General features: G+C 39.7%; 1 protein-coding gene and 1 long non-coding RNA gene across 2 annotated transcripts in view; one reads left to right on the top strand and one right to left on the bottom strand.

The window, feature by feature from the left end:
• The window catches only part of zgc:172282 (leucine-rich repeat and fibronectin type III domain-containing protein 1-like protein), a 165,218-nt gene extending 144,524 nt beyond the window's left edge, over positions 1 to 20,694 (top strand). The window contains exons 10-11 of the mRNA XM_027280528.1: positions 6,950 to 7,965; positions 19,781 to 20,694. Of these exons, the coding sequence (XP_027136329.1) occupies positions 6,950 to 6,957 (8 nt within the window). The 3' untranslated portion in view covers positions 6,958 to 7,965; positions 19,781 to 20,694. The remainder of the gene's footprint in view (positions 1 to 6,949; positions 7,966 to 19,780) is intronic.
• The window catches only part of LOC113746098 (uncharacterized), a 104,981-nt gene continuing 91,140 nt past the window's right edge, over positions 7,993 to 21,833 (bottom strand). Inside the window, exons 2-3 of the long non-coding RNA XR_003462600.1 lie at positions 10,551 to 10,590; positions 7,993 to 10,062 (exon numbers count right to left, since the gene is read on the bottom strand). This is a non-coding gene — a long non-coding RNA (uncharacterized LOC113746098). The remainder of the gene's footprint in view (positions 10,063 to 10,550; positions 10,591 to 21,833) is intronic.

The raw sequence follows: 21,833 nt of genomic DNA, 5'->3' as shown, positions 1-21,833 counted from the left end.
CCCCTATAAAAATGCATAAACAAAACAAAAATAAGTTAACAACAACACATTTACGCTGTTCAGGCACTCTCTCAAACTTAAGTACTTTAGTACAGTATATGTATGAATGTTTATCCAACTGTAAACACCCACAGTTCAGATCCTGCCCCTAGGGTGTTCTCTATATAAATGTAAGCGACTTGCTTTAGATTCAGCTGGAGTGCAAATGAACTCCTCCAGGGGTAACAAGGCAGAATCCAGCAGACATATAATTTAAAAAAAGAATATTCTATGCATAATGCACAAGACAACTGATGCAGTCACAACTATTATTAATGTATACACTGCAGTAACTCGAGGAAGACGATGCTGTGGTAGAAAATGAGAAGGAATGACCAGTGCAAGCACTTAAAAGCCTGGGGCTGCAAGTAATGTTTATTTACCACAAAATGTGTTCTACAAAGTTCTTCAGAATGATTAGAAATCCTAAACCAAACCGAAAAAAAAAGACAAGAAAGGAAGCAAAACATCAATTAAATGCATCTTAAAAATGGTTGTATGATCAGTTCTGAAAGGAAGTCAGAATCAAAGAAGGCAAGATGACCTTTGACAGTGTAGAAAATCTACCAAAAAATCTTTTCTGAAGATGTTCCAGTGAGTGCACACGACAAGTTAAAGTTGAGCACAGTCACAACCCAATTTGCTGTTAATTGCAAAAGCTTCAGAACTATTAGTACTACTTGAGTTCCAGGCTTCCATTCAGTGTCTCTTGATCTCTCGCCTCTCATCTGCTCATGGATAGTTTGAATAAAGTTTTTTTTTTTTAGTTTCTATGGTTGTGGTCGCTGACAGAATAGCTGTCAGGAAGCTAGAGGACAGTTGGCAAGAAACAGAGAGATATAGAGACATTTTTCTCCTCTAAAATCGCGTGGCATTGTTCAAGTCGTGCGAAAAACATGACAGTGAAAGCACAATGTTGCATAATTATAATATTATGATATACTTCTTTGTTAATATGCAAGATACTGGTGGGGATTTATGTAACTCAGTCATTACCAGCAAGGGCTATTAGATAAGGCCTACTTTTTATGTAATCAGGGCCCGGTTCTCTTGATTCAAGCTGCTGAAGTGACTTGCATGCTCACAAAGATTGCTTGAAATCCTCAGTGGTGCTATAATAGTAGCAAAAACCAAGAGCCTGTGATTTTTTTTTTCTTTTCGGGAAGATTTTCCCCGTACTAAGCCCACTCTAGTGCACTTCCCCTTTAACACTAATCCACTCAGGAAATTGGGGTTTCATTATAAAGAATAAATGGAGACACCATTTCAAATGAGTAGCTTAAACAGCTGAGTCAAAATACTTTATCAGCAGCTGATATGTCATTCAATTGGCCTCTCTGAATGGGCTGAAATGAGGTATCATTGAGCCTCATGCAGATAGCAGGGAGGAGACGATAGATCAGCAGAGCAGCTTAGTCGGCAAGTTCAGGGAAGGTTTTCACCTTCAGAGTTTTCACCTTCATGAACTCTGATGGATTGGTAGTGTGTGTGATTCCATACTACTTAACAGGCTATATTAAGACATAGTGAAACAACTAGTAGGGGAAGTTTGTGCAGATGTGGTTGAGCTACTGTTTTACTAAGTTGACGGCCAAATTAGAGTTTGAAAGTGAAGGAGTTAAGGCGAGCTCATTAGTGCTGTCACGGACTAGAGTTTTGCATACTTAAATCATGAACTTTTACTTTGTTGTAGCATAGAGGTGTCATCATACAAATGAAGGAAGTCCCAGCATTTCCCCAACAGGCTTAATTAACATCTCTAACCTCATCTGAAGCTGTACTGACTGAAGTGTGTCATTCAAAGGGAGCTTTCAAAGAGCTCCAGGAGTCAGACAAACAAGACAATTATTAGAGTTTTTATTTTGACATTTTACCCACGGAGGAAAAAAAAAGTTGCAGCTGGCCTTTCGGTTCTTTGTTTTCCGCTCTTTGATTCCACGATCGTTGGCACTTTCAGGGCAACCTGCGATGAGGGATAATACTCATGTGTTTGAACAAAGGCTGTTGGGGTTTCTTAGGGTGTAGCTGTGTCTGTGATGTGTTTCACTGGTTGCTGCATTGCAGAGAAAGGAAACATTGATCTGATCAGAGAGAGAGCCGCAGTGAGTCAGAGTGCCTGAGGAACAGAGAATCTGACAGATACACAGAGAGACCCCATTAAAGGCCCACGGTTGTCAAAAGTGTGACGGCACGTTGTGGGTGATAATTTCTCTTTTGTTTGTTTGCTTTTCATAGACAGTTTTGTTCTCACTGGAACAACAGAGTTTTTCTTTAGTTTAAATATAAATGATATATATATATATATATTTTTTTTTAATGTTTCAAATCCCACCATCCGCAACACAGTCCAGTTCAGAACTGTCCCAGAAGCGGGTCTCCACTTGGCTCTGCAGGGAACACACGGCTGTTCTATTTTTGACAGATGCGCACCTCGTGTCAATCTGCATCTCGAGCTGTCCGGAAGCTAGACAGCATAGATAATCTGGTTCAAAATAAAACACCCCGTGCAAACTGCAGACAACAGACAAAAGGGAAACAATTTAAGTATGAAGAATATTTACATGTTTAGGAGCATATTTAGAAGCACCAAAACCAAGGAAAATGACCAAATCTGAGCAAGTAAACAAAATCTGGCAAGCAAAGCGCTCCACCTCTGAAACGCTCCCAGTGGGGTTTGAAGATGCATGGAGAACAGACCAAAATAGCATCAGGGCCATGATATGACAGAGAGGTTTCGGGATAAGGTAGACATATCAAGGTTTCACTCTTTTTGGTATGAAATGAAGTCTTTGTGTTTATTTGTATGCCTCAGAAACACAATGAGGGAATACCGTAGATGGAAGCCATTATTATACTTGCTTGCTCTTCTACTGAACCTTTTAAAGCATTTCTCACTTGGAAGGAGGACTGTGGGTTTTGTTTGCTGTTCTTCACAGTGAACATTACTGGAAAAAAATGAACTTGTGCCTTAATTGGACAAAGATGAATCAATAAACAAATACACAGTAGGCAACATTTTGTCAATCATAGCGAGCTTGAGATCTGGCTCTCATGAGAGGATGCTGCATGCGGATTCAGAAGTAGCTCTTTAACCTGAATACTAAGTGGGGAATTTTCCTACCAGGATTAGCTGTAATTATATGCTTGACACCAACATATTGTGATTATGTCAAGCAAAGTGCTATTAGTTCAAGAACAGCCAACCAACAACATTGAATGTGAGTGTTTGTGTGTGTGTAATGTATTAATCGTGCCGTGGGGACCAAAATCTCTTCACACACAGTCGCATTGTGGGGACATCCCCACAAGCTAAACCATTCATTTTCAGGGGATAAGAATTACATTTAGGTTCATTTTAGGGCAAGCCTCCTGGTAATGAATGTAAGTCAATACATTGTCCTCACAGTGACACATAACAAGTGTGCCTGGAAGCTGAGGGTCAGATACCAAATCCCTGCAGGTCTGCACATGCATTTGTGTGTTGTTATGTACAAGGTTTAACCGCCTTGAGCCAGTGCAAACACTCCCACAAGGTTAGGCCAGATAGAAAAGTAGTCTAACGCAGGGATGTGTGCGATTGTGTGAAGTGCAAGTGTGTGTTCTCCCGATGGCCCACCCATGACCCTGTAGCCTGTCTGTCCTCCGTGTATTTTAATCTATCATCGCTCCTTTCATTGTCATCTCGTATGCCCGGCCTCATTCTTCACCGCTGTTTGTCTCTCTGAATTCATCTCTCGGAATCTCCTTCTCCCTCCCCCCGCTGTGTTTCTCAAGCTCCCTCTGTCACGTTCTTCTTCTTTACCAGCTTTCTGACTGTTGACAGGTTTTGCTTTCTCTCTTTGTCTCTCTCTCCAACATTGTAGTGCTGTTTTTTGGTGCATCAGTGTCAGTGTGGTTCACCGTTTTTTTTTTTTTGTTCTCTCTCTCCATGTCTCTCTTGCTCTTTCTGGCTGTATTTTCATCTCTCTCTTCCTCACTCTCTCTCTCTGTATCTTGGATGCCTCCAGCAGCAGACGTCAGGCGGCCTCATAGTGTGGAATGGAGAGACTTTAAGATCTGAAGGTCTCTTGGCCTCACAAAGAGAGCGGGCGAACACTACACAAAAACAGTAACGACTGGCACTTGAAACTTGTTCCTCCCTTTCTCTCACCCTGTGACACTTCTCCTCACTCGTCTGCAGCCTCACTCCTGTGTAGCATGCTGCCACCCGACCCTTCTTTTTGTTCATGTCTTGTTTTATGGTCGGGTCAGTTCACACAAGTAACACAAAACAAACCAACCAAAGATATTTTGTTACTTTTCTCTAGTTGTTCAGTGCGTTCCGATTTCAAGGTATCCATTCCTGAAATTTCTGTCTCCATTGTAATACAATGAAGAGAAATGTAAATCCATCTGTGGTGCTCACAACATAGAAATCCTTCAGTAGAAAATTTCAACAGCAATATTGCTTTGCAACAGCTGGTTGATTAATCAATTAGTCAATCAACAGAAATTTAATAGATTTTGATTGATCAATTAATCAAATTAAACTGATTCCAGGATCTCAAATGTGAGGATTTGAAGTTTTTCTTTGTCATGTGACAAAAAAACAAAACAAATATCTTTGGGTTTTTGGACTGTTGGTCACATAAAGCAAGCAATCTTAATCTTAGGATCTGAGAAATAATCATTTGTAATCAGCTGATGATGAAAATAACTGTTGCAGCTGATTTTTCATTGAAATTATTGTCTGACGAAAGACAAAAAAAACTTCTGTGACACCCTCAAGAAACCCTCGACTTAAAAATCATGAAGATTTAGATTTTAGATTTTTAAATGTAATTTCTCTCTGCCATGAGGAACACAAACTATTTTGTTTAACTTCATCTTATTGGGCTCAAAGCGAGAATCCTAGGGACAAGTATCTAAAAATGGAAAATGGACTGCACTTTACAACTGTCCCTTCATTCACACTGACTGACAGCAGAGCTGCTATGCACTGGTGCTGGCCTGTCCATCAGATGCAATTTAGAGTTCAGTGTCTTCCCCAAGGAAACTTTGACATGTGGACAGGAGACCAAAAACCCAGATATTAATGGATGACCAATTCTTCTTCCTGTACCACCTGCATGACAAAACTATCTGCATGACTAGATAGCAGCAGAAGTGACTTCATTTTTGTTTTTTTATAAACTGATGCTTGAATTGATTTTCCTTTTTTTCAAACAGTCTTGTTCATTTGTCCTCAAAATGTTGTCTCTTTTCCTATTGATTACTTCTGTATATTCCAGTCTCTTTCTTTAATGTGCTCTGTTTCTTTCATCTGCCTTGTTATTTCTGTTCTCCCCTTGTTTTCTCTTTAATCACATCTCTCCTTGTATTGTTTTCCTTCTCATCTAAGCTCACGTTTGCTTTCCTTTATTCTCTCTTCACAACCCTCCCTTTGTCTCCTTTCTGCTGGCGCATCCTTTTTTCCTCTAATGCCCTGTTTGCATATGTAAAATCCTGTAATACCTCTTTTTCCCCAGTCTGTTTTCACTTTACACCTTTGTCTGTGAAGTTATTTTTCAATTCCTATATCCTTTCTATCCATCTCCTCACCACTCACACTGCATTATTGTCCCCACGTACAGACTTCTCCTCTCTCCTCTCTGTATCACCTCATCTCCTTCATCCATCTGCATCGTATAAAGAGTGTTATATGGGGAGAGGAGAGGATGATGAAGGAGAGGACAGGGGAGATGTGCAGTGGTTGTGATGGATGAACAGTCGGAGGCATTAGGAAGACTCTGCTTCATTCTTAAACTGACACAATAAGCACTAGCTGTACATAAATGCAGTTAAGAAATATTCCTCCTGACAAATACAGTTAAGAAATGCTCTTCTGACAAACATGCACATTACAAATAACAGCTGTGGCAATACACCACCACAGCAAGTACAGCTTCATTACTCTCCAAGCTATCGCATTTCTATGCATTCCCTTGTCAGCACATCTCGCTTATGCAGGCATTTGTTGTATCTCCAGACTATACAGCAGTCACACTCTCACACAGGTCCCAAAAAAGAAAACAAACAGATTCTATGAAGTTAAAACAAGAAGAGTTTTGAGACATATAAAAACTATTTTTCTATGTAAGGATCAGTGGAAATTATGTCACCTCCTACATGAGTTCTTCTTTTTTTTTCTCAGACATGGACAGACAGACATGTCTTTTGAAACAACAACAACAGCAAAAGAACCTGACTAAACACATGAAAACACGCCGAGTTGTGAGCCTCGTCCTTTTCATTTATTTGGCTCCGAGACAAGTCTGATGTTACCACAAAGTCAGGAAAAAACATGACATCTGAACCCTTACTTCCTCTAGTTTCATATTGTTTCATTTTCCTCCGTTTTCCCTTAGGAGGTAATACGTGCACCAAAAAAAAAAAAAAGAAAAAAAAGTTCTCTCTGTGAATATAAGATTTTTTTTTTTATACTTTCAATTCATGACAGAAGTTATGAAAACAAATGAAACAGAAACCCCAGAGAATTTTAGAAACCAAGGCTTGTGTGTACAATCAAGTTTGGTTCAACTTGCGACACGGACAACAAAACTTAAAAGACACTTAAAGTTTAATTGTGCTTTTACAACACATGTTGAAGGCAGTGATGTCTTAATGTTCTGTGTTACTACCGTTCTAATTGGTGTTAGGCGTCAGATGCTACATTGTCTCTTAGACCTCTGCTGTTTTAAACATTTCGTTCCCAGAACCTTGGTTTTCTATTCTTTCCTCAAAACCTAATGTTTACTTCAGATCCCTATTTTCTAATTGTCTTTTTATCCCTTTTGGATGTTGCCCTTGATGTCTCAATCATTCTAGCCTAATACATTACTTTTAATGTTCTACATTCAAATCTTTGTGTTCTCACTCTCCTGTTTTCTAGAACCCTGATGTTGTTGTTCTGAGTGGGAGATGTGGAGAATGAACGTCACCACCAGGGAGAAGCTGGTGAAAACTGAAGAAAAAAAAAGGCCCTATAGCTCCTCTCCCATTATTTCCTGTTTACTGTACCCATTACTTTGTTTCCACGGATATCATGGGGTTATAGACCTGTACTGTCTGGTTTACTTTTAACTGCTAATCTTGGTTCTCATGTCTGGATTGGACGACCGTGTTAAGGTCTGGAATCTGTTTGGCTATTGACTTGGCCAGTTCCTGCAGGATCCAGTTTTTCTTGTCATCAAATGCTCAAGTGGACGTAGATAATTGTAAAAGATCGACACAAAAGAGGCATGTGGATGTGTCACGTAGTAAGAATGGATTGAATATATGAACTTCCCACCATCTGGAGAAGCATCAACATGCGCAGGCAGTGGATGGTAAAAACAAACAAGTTGGATGCATAGATAATCACGCTCAACCTGGATATACAATATGTTAGACTGCACAAACAAAGGGAATAAACAAACACACAGAAGCCTCTGGATGGGTCTGGTTTGGGATATGAACATGTAACTACAAACACAGAAACAACTCACTGTTTCTGCAACTAAACTCTAAGTGGGTCCACTTTATTAATCCATGAGGAATAATGGAATCCTGCTACATTGACCTGAGCTGATCATAGCTTGGATGAACTGGAGCTGGATCGTAACCTTGACTTGACCATGCTTTCTCCCAATCTCAAGTCTGTTTCGGGACATGCAAGGGAACTTGAACTGGTTTGATCTGGATAGATCTGAATAATCTTGGACCCAATGGAGCCTAAAGTGGAGTTGCACAATGCTAAAGGATTCAGTGATCAGATGCAGACTAAAACTGGACTAGAGAGGCCTATTATCTTTTGGTCCAGTCTGTGTGTCCCACTACGCTGGTCAAATATCTATTGCTCTCCACTGGATGGGACTGGTGAGGACCTTGCGGACCTTTACCAGCCTCTCTCTAAGCCCACTTAACCAGGTGAGTAATCTGCAGATTAGTCCACGAACCTAACCAAACAAGAAGCCAAATTAAGATATTTTACCAAAAGATCCAGTCTAATTAATTAGTGTGACATATGGTAACCCGCCAACAGTCACCTTGGCTGTCCACCAATTTTGGGTCCTGCCCCACAGTTTAAGACACACTTGCACTCTGCAGCAACTCCCTCTGCCTCGAGTGGTCTAACCCAATGAGGGCATTGCTTTAACGAGCGCCATCTAATTGCTGTCAGCTACACAATTAGAGAGCCACCTTGGCTAAACGATCTGCTTCGTTACTACTCTCCACTGACAATATCACAGCAGGCAACAAGAAATGCACCTCCCTCCTCCTGTTTGTTTCTTGCTCTTTAATATCTGAGTCACTTTTTCACTCCTACTGCTCTTTCCGACTCTCCTACTCCATCTATCTGTCCATCAGATGTCTCTTGTTTTGTTTTTTTTCGTTTGTTTCTCCTGCCTGCCTAAGGCAATGATTGAATGCTGGAGGAAAATATAATATGCTGAGAGCAGATATGGTTATGAGCTAACACCACAGCCTCAGGGATGGACTTTGGCCTGTACAAGAGGGGGTCAGCAATATCTCTTTAGTCATGGACAGAGGGTTCTCTCTGATGCTGCAGAACAGCTATACTAAACTCCCCAGGCTACACTGATCCTCACTGACAAAATGTTGTTACACATTTATTAGAAGTAATCAATCGCATATTCTGTCAAGTAGTCAAATTCCAGCATTCTACAGTAGCTCCCAACTGAATGGCAAATTCCCAAAGTTATGAACCAGTTTCACAATAAACCCCCAGAAAAAAGTATTACGTGTTCCATTCCTACCTGAATGTGGGTGTAAACAAAAACAGCACTTCAGCAGCTGATAGTCCCCTATGGTATGTTTCTGGTGTACAACTGTTGTTTCAACAGATAATACACCAAGTAACAACCAAAGTGCTCTCTGCTGGACTGGAACGATGGTCCAATAATTTGCTAATCAATGATTCAGGCTTTAACAAACAGTACTGTATCCATGCAGACTTTATTAGTATGCAAATACCTTATTTACAAGTTAAGTATACTTAATAAACTTTTCAGACCACATATAGTAATTACGATTGAATATAATTATCATGAATTACTCTCATCATGCATGGATGTTTCCCTTAATTACAACAGTTCTGCATAACCCCAAATTGGATTCCTTATTTGTGCAGTGGTGTTGAAAAAAAATGTAAGTACATTTAATTGATTTATTCCCCACACATTATTACTTTACTTGACAATTACAAATGCATTTCTGTTTGGCAAAAGATTATTTATTCAGTCTGACACCCGTGAATACTCACCCACATGAATAGACTGTTAAGATGTTTTTTGAATGAGGATAGAAAGAGAGGAGAAAGGAAGAAGAGTGATTTTAACATACATATGCATGAAATATAACTATGTACACACACACAAGACACACAGGGCTTACAGACATGCAATTGTAGAGGGATGGTGGAGTTCCAGAGCTATGGACTAAGCTACTTTCACCCATTGACAGTATAAAGAATGGACGTTGTATCTGTGACGTCACCCACAGGTTTATGAAGAGCTGTTTTGAAGCTCAGCGTGGTGGCTCTGCCATCTTGACAGCCCTGCCTCTGTCTCCTTCTGGCTAACCTAAAAATGGGCAAAGACGTGGATTGTCTATGGACGTGAGGCAGGCTGAATGACACCTCGGTGCTCAAACAAGCCATCTGTAATGGCACCCACCTGTCAATCAAAGCAGCCAGGCTGTTGTTTATGCATGCCTTAAGCCCTAATAGAATTCTGAGTTAGAGGCAAATAGAAATTCAGTACAGTTGTCATGAACTGAAAAATTATCTACAGAGACCATGGGGGCTTGTTGAGAGATGACCTGTTTTGTAGCCAGCCTCAAGTGGCCGTTTGAAAAAATTGCAGTTTTTGGCACCTTCCACATTGGCTTCATTTCACAGCCACAGAGTTGCTGCTTAGATTAGATACCAGGGACGTGTGCTAAGATTTTTTTTTTTTTGTTATCCGCTTCGTTCTGGAGTTTCATCCTGTGAGTGTAATGATGCTAAAAAAAGAAAGACCACAACCTTCTGTTTCATCATTTTTGTTTGTCATTTTGATTTCTATCACCAACGGAGTCATGCACAACATCATATTATGCAAATATAGAATCTGTAACTGCATTAAACATACAGTTAAAATGATGCAACATTAATTTCTGCTGTGTTTTGACTAGACAACAAACCAAAGATGTTATTTTCTCCAGTAAGTGAGGGTTACAAGATGTTGCAGGGACCACTAGTAATGACAACTGTCTGCAGTTCTAACTTGCATTTCAATGACAAATTGACACAGTCAATTGTTTATTCAGTAATAACAGCAATCAGTCAGTTACTAGTTCTGGTCCTGGACACAGACACAAAAACCAGAGTGGCTATCAAAGTTATGTGTGTGTGTGTGTCTGTGCCCTCTCTGGACATCATGAACAGTATGAGTATGATTGCAGATGTCAGACGGCAGAAGCTGTTTACACAAACAAACATTTCCTCTCACCGATGTTGCCGGTGATTGCTTGAGCCATCGTGTCCATTTCCTTCACACACAAACCAGAGAGAGAGACAACATGAGACAAACACGCAAACTAAAAGCATGGTATATAAAAAAAAAGAGCCTGCATGAAAGGAAAATAGTTTCATGAAGTGCCCTCAAATGAGATCTTCAATATTCGTCATCTCTGGTGGCAGATGTTGTTTGGATGGATCATAAGCCACATTCTTTTTTTTTAATTTTTTGACAGTGACAAGCTAATCTCACTCATCAGAAAATGAAATTATATATTGTGTTACAGTGGAGGGACGAGATGGCAATGGGAGAACAGGTAGAAAGGACATTTGATTACCGAGGACTCTTTTGTTACAATTAATATTGTTTGCGATGCCAAGGAAACATGAATTCATTTCAACTTTGTTGTAAAGTTTTAAAGGTTGAACACACCTCTCACTAAAACTTAAAAAAAAAAACACCTTTCTTTGGCATTCCATTAGCTCAAAACAATGAGTATTTGAATATCACTGTCAATATATGACGGCATATTTCTGTAATGGCCACTCCAGTCTGCAAGCTATTACCTAAATATTGGCCAGAAGAGAGATTTATGCCCTTATTCCTGTAGTGTGACAGATAGATGGATAGAGGCTAAATTGTGACTTCAAAAAGCACTGGGATGTTAACTTACATAAGCATGACACTTCCAATACAGCACTGCTTTGTTTTTAACATGTTGCTATCCTGTTAGAGCCATGTGTGTCAACATGAGAGAAATATGTCATCTTTAAAAGTGTAAGATCTCTTTGCAGGAAAAGAAACCTGACTAAAGAAAAGAATAAAGCCATGATTCATTTCCAGGGGTGACAGAACAGTCGTAAAAGTGAATGGAGCTTGCTAAATGCTCTGCAGACGCCTCGATAATGATGGTGATGAATGACTGAAACATGTTGCTCCCTTCTCCCTGACATTGTCCATGCTGTTTCCTCCTCCCTAAAGTGTACCACGGAACATTAGGAGACCCTGACTAAAATATGACAATCTTGTATGATTACAAATATGGAGAGTGTGAAGAGGCCATATGTGCATCAATTACATTTTAATTAAAGTTCCCCTTAAAGTTTCCTTAAACCCTTAAAGGGAAAGTTAAACATTTTAGAAAATGTGCTAATTCACCTTCTTGCCAAGATGTAGATGAGAAGAACAATACCTCTCATGTACTACAGACAGAAGCAGGTTAGCTCAGCTTAGTTTATGACTGGAACTAGCCTTCATACAAATATAAAAACAACAAATTGGGATTAAACAGGTTGGTTTTCGTGTCAGATTATTTATTAAGATCGCCTTTTCCACAATTGTCTGCGTTTCTGCTAACCATAGCTAATTACCTCCTAACTGTAACATTATATATTACGCAGATAAATATGACACTGGTATATTTCTTGTCTTTGTCTTAAGAGAGTGAGAATAAGCGTACAATATGTCTCAAAGTATCAGACTGTCCCTTTAAATATGTTCACTGAATGTGTGTTTTATTGCTATGCCACAGACAGAAAGCCTCCTAGGTCAACAAGGTTTGACGATATGAACCAGACACGTTTTATATTGCACCACGTCTCTTCAGTTAAACATTGCATGTGAACTGTAGCATGGCCTTGTTTCACTTAACGTGACAGCTTCCATCTGTGGCCTTTTCACGTCAGTATTCGCGAGTCGCTCCTAGCAACCGTTCAGTTAACTTCATATCTAAAATGGGCACAGTGAGAAACAGACAGACTGTGGTTGTTATTACAACCTTAATGGAGAGAAGATGCAGAGTGTGCTCTCTACATGTGGGCTGACGGGCCATGCTATGACTTCAATTTAAGCTGAACATCACATCTGGCGCCTGATGTGACAGTAATATAGGTAGACATGGCCATGCATACATTACAGCATTTGAATAAAAACATGCACACACACACACACACACACACACACCTATATGTCTAAAAATGACCCAGGTTCTCCGACGCGTCACTGCTGGATCTTGCGCTCATTACACATGGATTTCCAGCTGTGTGAGTGAGAAAGATGAAAAGGGAGAGAACATATATGGAGCCTATACACAAACGGATAGTGTGTCTATGTACTGTATAAATGTGTGCGTGTATGTGTGTGTGTTTGTGTGCACCTGGGTGTTGTCTGACCTGTGGCGATGTAAGATGAGTGTCCGACAAGAGCATGACAAGGTGAACAATGCCTGCGGTAAGGAGACAAGGAGAGAAAAAGGAGAAGGGGATAAAAGTGGAAGGAAGGAATCGCAGTAAGAAGGGCAGGAATAACAGAAAATGGACAAGGATGGATAGATAGAGCAGGGACATGTTTAGTTGTAATGGAAGGAAGATGGGGTTGGGGGTTAAAGTGAGAATATGAGGAAGAAATGTTAAAAAATAGCTTATACAAGGGAGTGAAAGAAACAGAAGGAGTGCAATCTGACCTCTGGTACGTTGGTGTGCTCCAATGGCCTCCTGAACTGAACTAATACAGGGAGAAGAGCGGAATGGGGGATAGAGGCCGTACACGATAAGCAGCTTTATACTGTAAAGGAAAGGAGGTAAAGGAGAAGGGGAAAAGACAGGGATTAAAAGAAAAGGAGGGAGGGAATGAGGAAAGGAGATGAAAGAGTAAAGGAACGAGGAGGAGAATTTATAGAAAAGGGCGAGATGCGGAATACAGAGGGGAAAGCAGAAGGAGAACAGCGAGTGGGATGTGTGGAGGATTACTCAGCGTGCATTGAGCTGCAGCTGTATTGTGCTGTGAGGTGTCTTTGGTCCCTCACAAAGAAAACACGATAGTATGAATAATAGATGACACAACATGCACACACAGTGCATATTTATTTCCATGTGTGATTATTGTGTGACTTCTTTTCCCCTTTTAAATGGTTTAAAAAAATAAATAATCATGAAAAAAAAAAAAAAAAGATCGTGACAGCGAGGCCCATGATCATGCGCTCAGCTGAACAAATTCATCATCAACACATTCAGCGAGTCAAAAGAGATCCCATGACCATTGATTCGTGCATGTTTGTGACGACCGGGCATGTGTTCATGCTGCTACTGTGTCCCCTCTTTGAATGTGCAAGTTGTTCAGCAGATGGATTTATATGTCAGTCACACTGAAAAAGTTGACATTTCTGTCAGTCGCCCACCCAGGAAAAGCATCTGGAAAAGCTGTGGATGCTAAACGACCCTGAAGTAGCCTCAAAAAGAAAGAGGAAAAAAAAAAAAAAGCAGCTTTCTGGGCAGTGTTCAGCATTAAAATGTGAGCACCGCTGGGATTTGTTCTGCAAAAGATCTTGCTCTCAGTGTTCCAGCGTCAGTTTTTGAAGGTCAGTAGCACACAGCGTATTCAGCTGTTTAAAAGCACTGCTGTCGATTTGTGTATTCAATAAAAGCGCACAGCCCACCATCCTTGTTCTATCAAATAGAGTGATTTCGAAATGTGAAATTTAAAGTCAAAAACGTGAACTCTGATGACTCCCACTTTGGATTATTACTTTACTACCAACGCCTTTACACTGATCTCAGTATTTTTGCACCATTTCTTAAATTATGAAACAGCGCTGAATCTACTGGATGGTTCTGTTGGTTGTGGACATTTCCTTTTCTTACTTTATTAGAGCACATCTGTCAGTTACATGCACACAGTAGCACTGGAAGTAATTTAAACTCCAGGTTCAGGACAGCAGAATAATCGTTAATTGGCACTCAAAGCCGGTGATGCAAATGAGGGAGTAGCGATTATATTTATAACCAGTTTAAAAATTAAACACGATAGCAGCTGAAACCGGCTGACATTTAGTGATACACGGACCTGTAAAAGTCAATTGTGTTGAAACTCAGAGAGAGAGAGAGAGAGAGAGAGAGAGAGAGAGAGAGAGAGAGAGAGAGTGTGAGTATTGCAGCAGTGGCTGCAAAAAGAGAAGCTATAATTTAATCCTGCAGATACCACTGCACATTAATTGATATATAACATTCATATAAAACACTCTGCTTTCTGTTGTACCCAGTTTTATCTGCATCTCATTAGTGGCACAGAACTGGAACCGTTTGATGCACGGTACACCTTCAGGATACAGATGCAAACAAATAAAAAACAAACGAGGTAGCACTATTTAGCAGGTAACAAAATGGTCTAGAAAAATTAACATATAAATGGCTGCGGCTGTTGTTTTCCAAATGCTAACTGTAAAGTCTATTTCAAGAGTGAAAATTTCAAGGTTGTTACTGGATTGTGTAGTGTGCTTTGCAACAGTAGTACAGTATGTGGTGTGGTAAAAGAAAGTAAACTACTGTATTCCTTTACTACTGCAGTGCGCTATGTAGGTTTATTAACAGGTGGTAACAGTAACAGGGGTGGACAATTTCTAATAACTTTCCATGGGAAATTAAACTCTGGAATTTTTGAAATTTCCAAAATGAAAAATTTCCATGGGAATTAATGCCCTTAAGTGCCCTGCAGTAAGCAGTGTGCTATGTGACTGAGGCAGATATTCAAGTGTACTTGCATTAAATCTGGTTGTTTTAGTCAAGGTTATTATATAACATACATTTTCCCCAACTATATTTAAGTTCCCTGTTAAGGGCCAACCTTCAATTTTGTCATTTTCCGGTTTATTACCATTTATTCCCATAATTTCCAGTAAATTCCCATTAAAGTTTCAGCTTTGAAAATTCAAGCATCATCCCTCACACTCTTTCATAACTGTACTGTATTACTGTATATTTGCCACTTTTTAAAGTATCTTCATCACGTTCCAGTCTCAATGTGCTTTCCATGTCGTATAATGCCGTAGCAATGAAACATAATGAGCGTTAATGAATACCCGCAAAATTAATCAAAGCGTAAGTATTCACACATCTACTGACTACAGGCTTTTTGAGTTCGCAGAAACCAATTTTTCTTCTGCAGGCAAGAGAGAAAATGGGGCTGTTGTTGGATTAAAATCTTGTGCAGGTTTAAGGTTTTAGCTTCAGACCAGCCCTTTGGTTGTTATATTGGAAGCTTTATACCAAAAAAGCTGATGCGGCATATTCGTATTATAGGGGTGAATGAGATGATAGTGAGATCCGAGAGTTGAATCCAAAAAGTCTTTTAGGTGTTAGAAACATAAAGTGCTCTGCTGTGCCTTATCGGTCTATTGGTGGATTCAAAGCTTTACACACATGATGGGATGGGGGGTAAAAGAGTGAAGTTTAGTGTTAAAAGACAAGATTCTGTTCAAAAATGTCAGGCTGAACAAAGCTAAAGAGTTATTGTGTTTTTGTTGGTGCTAAATGCTCAGTTTTTTGGGCTTGTTTAAATGGTTTTATGGATAACGATCTGTCTTATAAAGACATGGTGAATGTTTGTTGTGAATTAGATGTTAAATTTGTTGCCTTTTTAACAGATTTTCAGGGGATTAGTCTTTGGTAATCTGCTTTGTCAGCAAACACAGGATTGTTCTGTCTATGTACGGCACAGTTTGCACCGCTAAATCCATTAATACTTACAATATTTTACATTTTCAATAATGCATGCTGCCGTTTTAAAGACAAACACACCAGAGAACTCAATATAATGCTAAATATTGCTTCATGTTTGCCATATACCCTTGGAAATGCAGCCTGGGATACAGTATAGGCGTTTGCTAAACTTTTCATCCTTTTCAAGACAGGACGTGAAGTGTTTTAAATAATCATCAGCAGAAGTTCAAGTGTAATTCAAATATATATATATATATATCAGAGTTCTCGCCAGCGCTTTATATGGTTGCGGCCCGCTACGCTAAAATTTCAGACCGCAACGGCAATTTCCCCCCGTTACGTTATTTTTAATATAGCGTAACGGCTGTTTTCAGTTTTCGTCACCATCGTCAAAAGTTTTTTTTTTTCCTGCGCACTTCAGCAGTTTTCAAGGTGTCAAAATCAGCTGACGTTTGCTTGGTGCTGTCTTCCTACAATGGTGTAGCCGACGTTTGATGAACCTACACATGCGTACTCTGCGCTGTTGATTTTAGGTTGCTAGGAGACAGATGCCTGGAAATCAGTTCCCCGAGAGAGAGAGAGGGAAAAAAACGACAACTGAACTCCCGCTCGATTCCCAGTGATAGCTTTCTTTTGAGCTGGACTTTGAGCTGGACTTCGGTGAATGTCATAATTATAACAATGAATGACGGACCCCCTGGCAAAAAAAGAGACATTCGTTCTTTCTTCATGGTCAGAAATGTAAGTGCACCAGTTATACATGCTTTCCATCACGCTTGAAAACTTAACCAACACTTTTGTCTCATGTCTCTAATAATTGGTTGGTAGGTTATGCTCCCGAAATAACATGATGCTCACGCATTTCTTAATTTCTTAATAGAATAAAACGTGTATTATCTCTATTGTTTGTGTCTGAGTTTACATATCTTTTGACAACACCCTTTGCAGGTAACACACTGCCAAGATCCAAAGATGTAACAATTTTCCACTAAGTATATACAACATAAAAAATGCAATTTATTCCCTCCAGGTACCTCAAATATGGCCCATTTTGGGCACAATTTTTCAAAATTTTCGCATCAAGGAAGGGGGGTCGGGACCCCCCTTCCGCACCATCCCCCCGCTCGGTCGCTACGCTCCCTCGCCTTACCCCATTACTCTAAAATAAAATCCCGGTGAGAACCCTGTATATATATATATATATATATATATATATATAGATGAAGTTGAGGTTCACAGTAACATGTAGCAGCAATCAGAGAGTAACGTAAATGTTGTATTAGGGAGAGCTGGCAGTAGCTTTGTCTCTTGAAACAACATTTTGGTGGATTTTTAGCCTGTCAGTGAGAGTCCATACCTCTTATATCTTATGTCAAAGAGCTTAGAGGTAGTTGAAGTGTAAGGAGCAGGGCTGTCACACTGTCACCATCCAGCACTGTAAGGTGTGGAAGAAGTAGTGGGTGAGAAAAAAAAAACAACTCACTCTGAAAAGCAGTGATTTCAACTCCATTTACTCTCACTGCTTGTTCTGTCCAAAAGTAGTAGTAAGAGGCTTGTTGAGAGAATAAAATACGGAATTTCAATTTTTACATTATAATCTTCTAGGAAAATGTGCTTCTTGATTTGCAACCGCAGCCATCCTCGCATTGTGTTTCAGAAAAAAAGTTGAGAATAAAGTTCATCCTGTTGTTTTGTCTGAGCTCTCTAGGTGGTCTCATTAAAATGGATGAGGGGTTTAGGATTTGGTTTACCAAGTGCTAACGTTGTGCTGAACATGGCCTTATAGGCTTCTGATTTAAAGCAGAACTTGCTAGCGCAGATGCAGTGCGATTTTTTTCTTTGCTATACTTTTGGTAGAGAGCCGCAATTAAGTTGCATTAATAATGCAAAGACCCCGTTTTGTGGTTTTAAAGTAGATTTGTTAATAAGGTACTCAAATATCACAGAGGCCATGTTAATCGCACAGAAATGTAGTTGAACTGCAACAATGTAATTTTCTTCTCTTCCATGTGCCCAACTTCAGTGTTTCTTAAAATGTAAACACAGCTTAAAAAAGGGACACAATCTGCCTTCGGAGGTATGTTTGCACTCAGGGATTCTCTAACACCCAAAGAGAAACAGTTTTCTCTTAGGAGTATCAGTTTTGACTCCAGCCTCATTAGGAGATTGTCCGCTGGGTAAAAGCTCTACTGTACGTGATGTCTTTTCCACTGTAAAATATTAACGTTAAGAGATTTTACTGGTGCTGCAGTTGATTTTTACAGGAACTTCAGAGCCTTTAGAATTCCCTATTATACCTAACTGTTGCATTGGTGTTTATAATAAAAGTGTTCTCAATCATCCTGGGATTACGCAACAAAAATTGCGCTTGGTATATAATGTTTTGTTGATTTAACGGATCATTACAGATATCCTAAAAGATAGTTGGTGACAATCATGTGTGCATGCAGCCCAAGTCTGTGGTGCTTCTTTTTATAATAACATTGACATTTCAAAATCATTCTCGACATCCAGTAGTTTATATGTCACTGTCTGTGTATTTATTGTCCAATTATTTACTATTGCCTGTCATTCTCTTTTCTAATAATGTCACACATTGTAAGACGTTCTGCCCACTTGTTCCCATTACAAACAAAGTTACTGATCATTTGTTTTGTTTTTTTTATTATTATTATTGTTTTTTTATTATTATTATTGTTTTTTTATCCAATAACAGCTGACTACACCCTGTTCCTGCCAACCACTCAATGACTAATTTGAGAATAGCACTAGATTTCCCCCAAGAGGACTACTCACAATGTGACAGCTAATCATTTTAGCATGCTCACATTACACTACTAATGAGGCCAGCAGTGGAAGAGTTGTTGGCGTTTAACAAGGAGGTCGGTGGGCTGGCCAAATGCTTTCAGTCACATTTTCCTCATGAATCTATAGGCACTTAGCAGAATGCATTTAATAATTTGTTTCAACAAGGGACTGGCGAACCCCCATCATGCAGTTTCACTGGTATTTATGGATTCAAGGCTTTTCCAATGTGGATTTTAATCTATTTATCCTTTTTACAGTTTTGAAGGATGAGCAGAAAGCAGACATGACATGAAGTTGAACATTAATTTATTTTCCATTTTATTCTGCTGTATTTTAACCCCAGTTTCCGCATCTACAGTAGAGCACTAAGAATAAGAAACCCTGGTGGTTAAAGAACAAGATAAATGGGACTACATAACCTGGGATGTAGATGTTTTCTCATTAGAGTTGTACATAAAAAGTATATGTCTGTCAAGGCCATCCCTTTTGCAAGTTAAGGTGGATGAAGTGTACTTCATAATTGAAGTGCTGTGCTGATTTGGCCTCTGTGGTCTTGTTTACAATAAATTAATCAATCAAGTATGCACCTAAACACTTGCAGCATTTAGCCCATGCCGCACAAAGCACAAATGTTATCAAGACAAACGGCAGGTCTCTTCCAGCCATCTTTTTTCTGCCCAAGGCTGAAAACATGCTACAGCAGTCGGTAACAGGTCTGATGTCTGCTCGATGATTGAAAATGGTCATCTTTTTCATGCTTGTAACTATAACACCAGATTTTAAATCCATTTTTAGTCTTTACACAAAACTCCTTTAGCCATGACTTGGTGAATATTTTCTTTCCAAATAAAGATAAAACACGATGAGAGAGCAGTAAGATGTAAGCTCATTTCTTTCTCTTTTTGTCTTCCTTTCTTTCAGACCCAGTGATCAGGAGGAATGCCACGTGTCTCAAGTCAAGAGGGAAACAGACAAAATAGCAGGATATCAGCCAAATCACTTTAATTCCAGTCTGGAATTCATTCATTGATAATCATCATCATCATCACTGAAAGAGTTCACAGGTACAGAAGTCTACACTGAAAATCGAAATACGTAAATGTGAAGAAAAACACTTTATGACTGTACCTCCTGCATTAAGCATTAGGTTGCATCATGACATCTTCATTACCACAAAGAAGTGCTTTTGCGTGCACACAGCATGACTGATAACAGGCAACGTCTCGCATATTTCTAAAGAGGTATCTATCTTCATATGTGTCTGACAGATATCCTTTTATATTAATCATCAGAATAAAAACACTGTCCCATCGCATCTCCCATTGTTCTCTATGCGCTGACCCAGATTCCAAGCTGGTTATTGTGAGCGGATCATGCGGTACACAGGTGCCCGAGATATGTATGTATCCGCATGTGTGTGCACGTAACTGCAAACACGGCAACTCCCCAGTGTCATCATTATCATTACAATCACAATTGTTGTGGTTCCCTGCAGAGATGCAAGTTGGCAGAAGAGAAAATAGACAGAGAACCTCAGACCTTTTGACCCATACCAGAAGAAACACACCCAGAAAGAAAAAAAAGAAAAAAAAAAACACAAATGCTTTGTCGCTTTGTCTTCACTTTTCTCCTTCTGTGTTCTCCTTCTTTTTTTTTCTTTGGGCTTTATCTTTTGTATGTGTACATAAAGCAATTTCAAATCTTATAGTTTTGTACATGTAATTTTTATGGTGTGTGGAAATTTTCTAATAAAATAAAACAAAAAATGGATGACTTTCTCCTAGACTGGCTGCTTTGTTTCTTACTTCCTGTGATGTAGTTGTCTGCCTGTCACAGAATGAAGAGATTGTATATCCATTATAGTTTTTACATTTCTACTCCAGACTCACTAATACATTAATTATCCCAATAAAAACAGGGCGCATTTCAGACTTCCACACTGTAACTTTTCATCACAGGAACAATGGATCTGCAGTGCCCCTTAGCAATACACTTTTGGCTCACTCCTACAGCTCATATCAGGCTGAATTTTAGCCACTGTAGGCAGCTGTTTTCAGTGAAAAGGCTCTGATGAACCCACTGCACAGTACCTGCTCACTACCAGACTGCACACAGACATCCAGCAACTAAAGAGCCAGATATATCCCTCATGATGTGATGGATGCTGCATGTGTAAATAAGCAAGTCAAATCTCAGAGTTGCCTTTACACGGACTTTAATGTCAAACACCATGTCTGCAGGCGTGCCAGTGGCATCAGTGATCAAAGACCAGAATGACTTGAATTGAATGATCAGTCTTTAACCAGTTCTCACTGATGACAGATGTCTTAGCTTTTCCTTTGTCGAGACATCAACATGATGCCTCCCTCCACATGACTGCATGAATGCATTGCTTACCAGGTCTTTCAAAGTGACTTTTGAACTTGAAAATCTGCCATGCCGGCCTGAAAATGCTGTAAAAATGTGGTCTATAAATCTATACTGTACATTAGATGCACTTGTGTTATACTGGCTGATCACAGACATGAGCTTCCGGTTAAAGCTTGTTTTCATTGAGTAGTAGTACCTTTAAAACGGTTTTCTGTATTCCTCTAGTTTCCTACTCCCAGTTGTTAAGATTTCCTGTGAACATAACCCAAATCTGTCGGTTTCCTTCCTTCCCTCCCTCCTCCCATCACTCCACTCCTCCCCTCATCTATTCCCTTCAGCTTTTCACCCCCCCTCCCCCCCGTATTCTCTCTTCCCCTAACCTCCAATCCCCACATCTCTCGATCTCTCTCCTGCTACTTTTCTTCCCCTCAACGTTAATACCCAATCTTCTCTACACAACTCCATTCTGCTCCCCAGATCTAGTCTATTCCTCAGTTCTCTGCTCCTTAGTTCTTGGCAGGCAGCCAGCACCAGATCAGCTCCCCACCATTTCTGTCGCCTCTTTCTCCTTTGCTCTCATCACCACCTGTTAACTCTAGTTCCT

The sequence above is a fragment of the Larimichthys crocea genome, chromosome VII (assembly GCF_000972845.2).
Source record: "Larimichthys crocea isolate SSNF chromosome VII, L_crocea_2.0, whole genome shotgun sequence".
Lineage (NCBI taxonomy): Eukaryota > Metazoa > Chordata > Actinopteri > Sciaenidae > Larimichthys > Larimichthys crocea.
The sequence above is the reverse complement of the archived record's forward strand: the minus strand, read 5'-3'. Positions and strand labels throughout refer to the sequence as shown.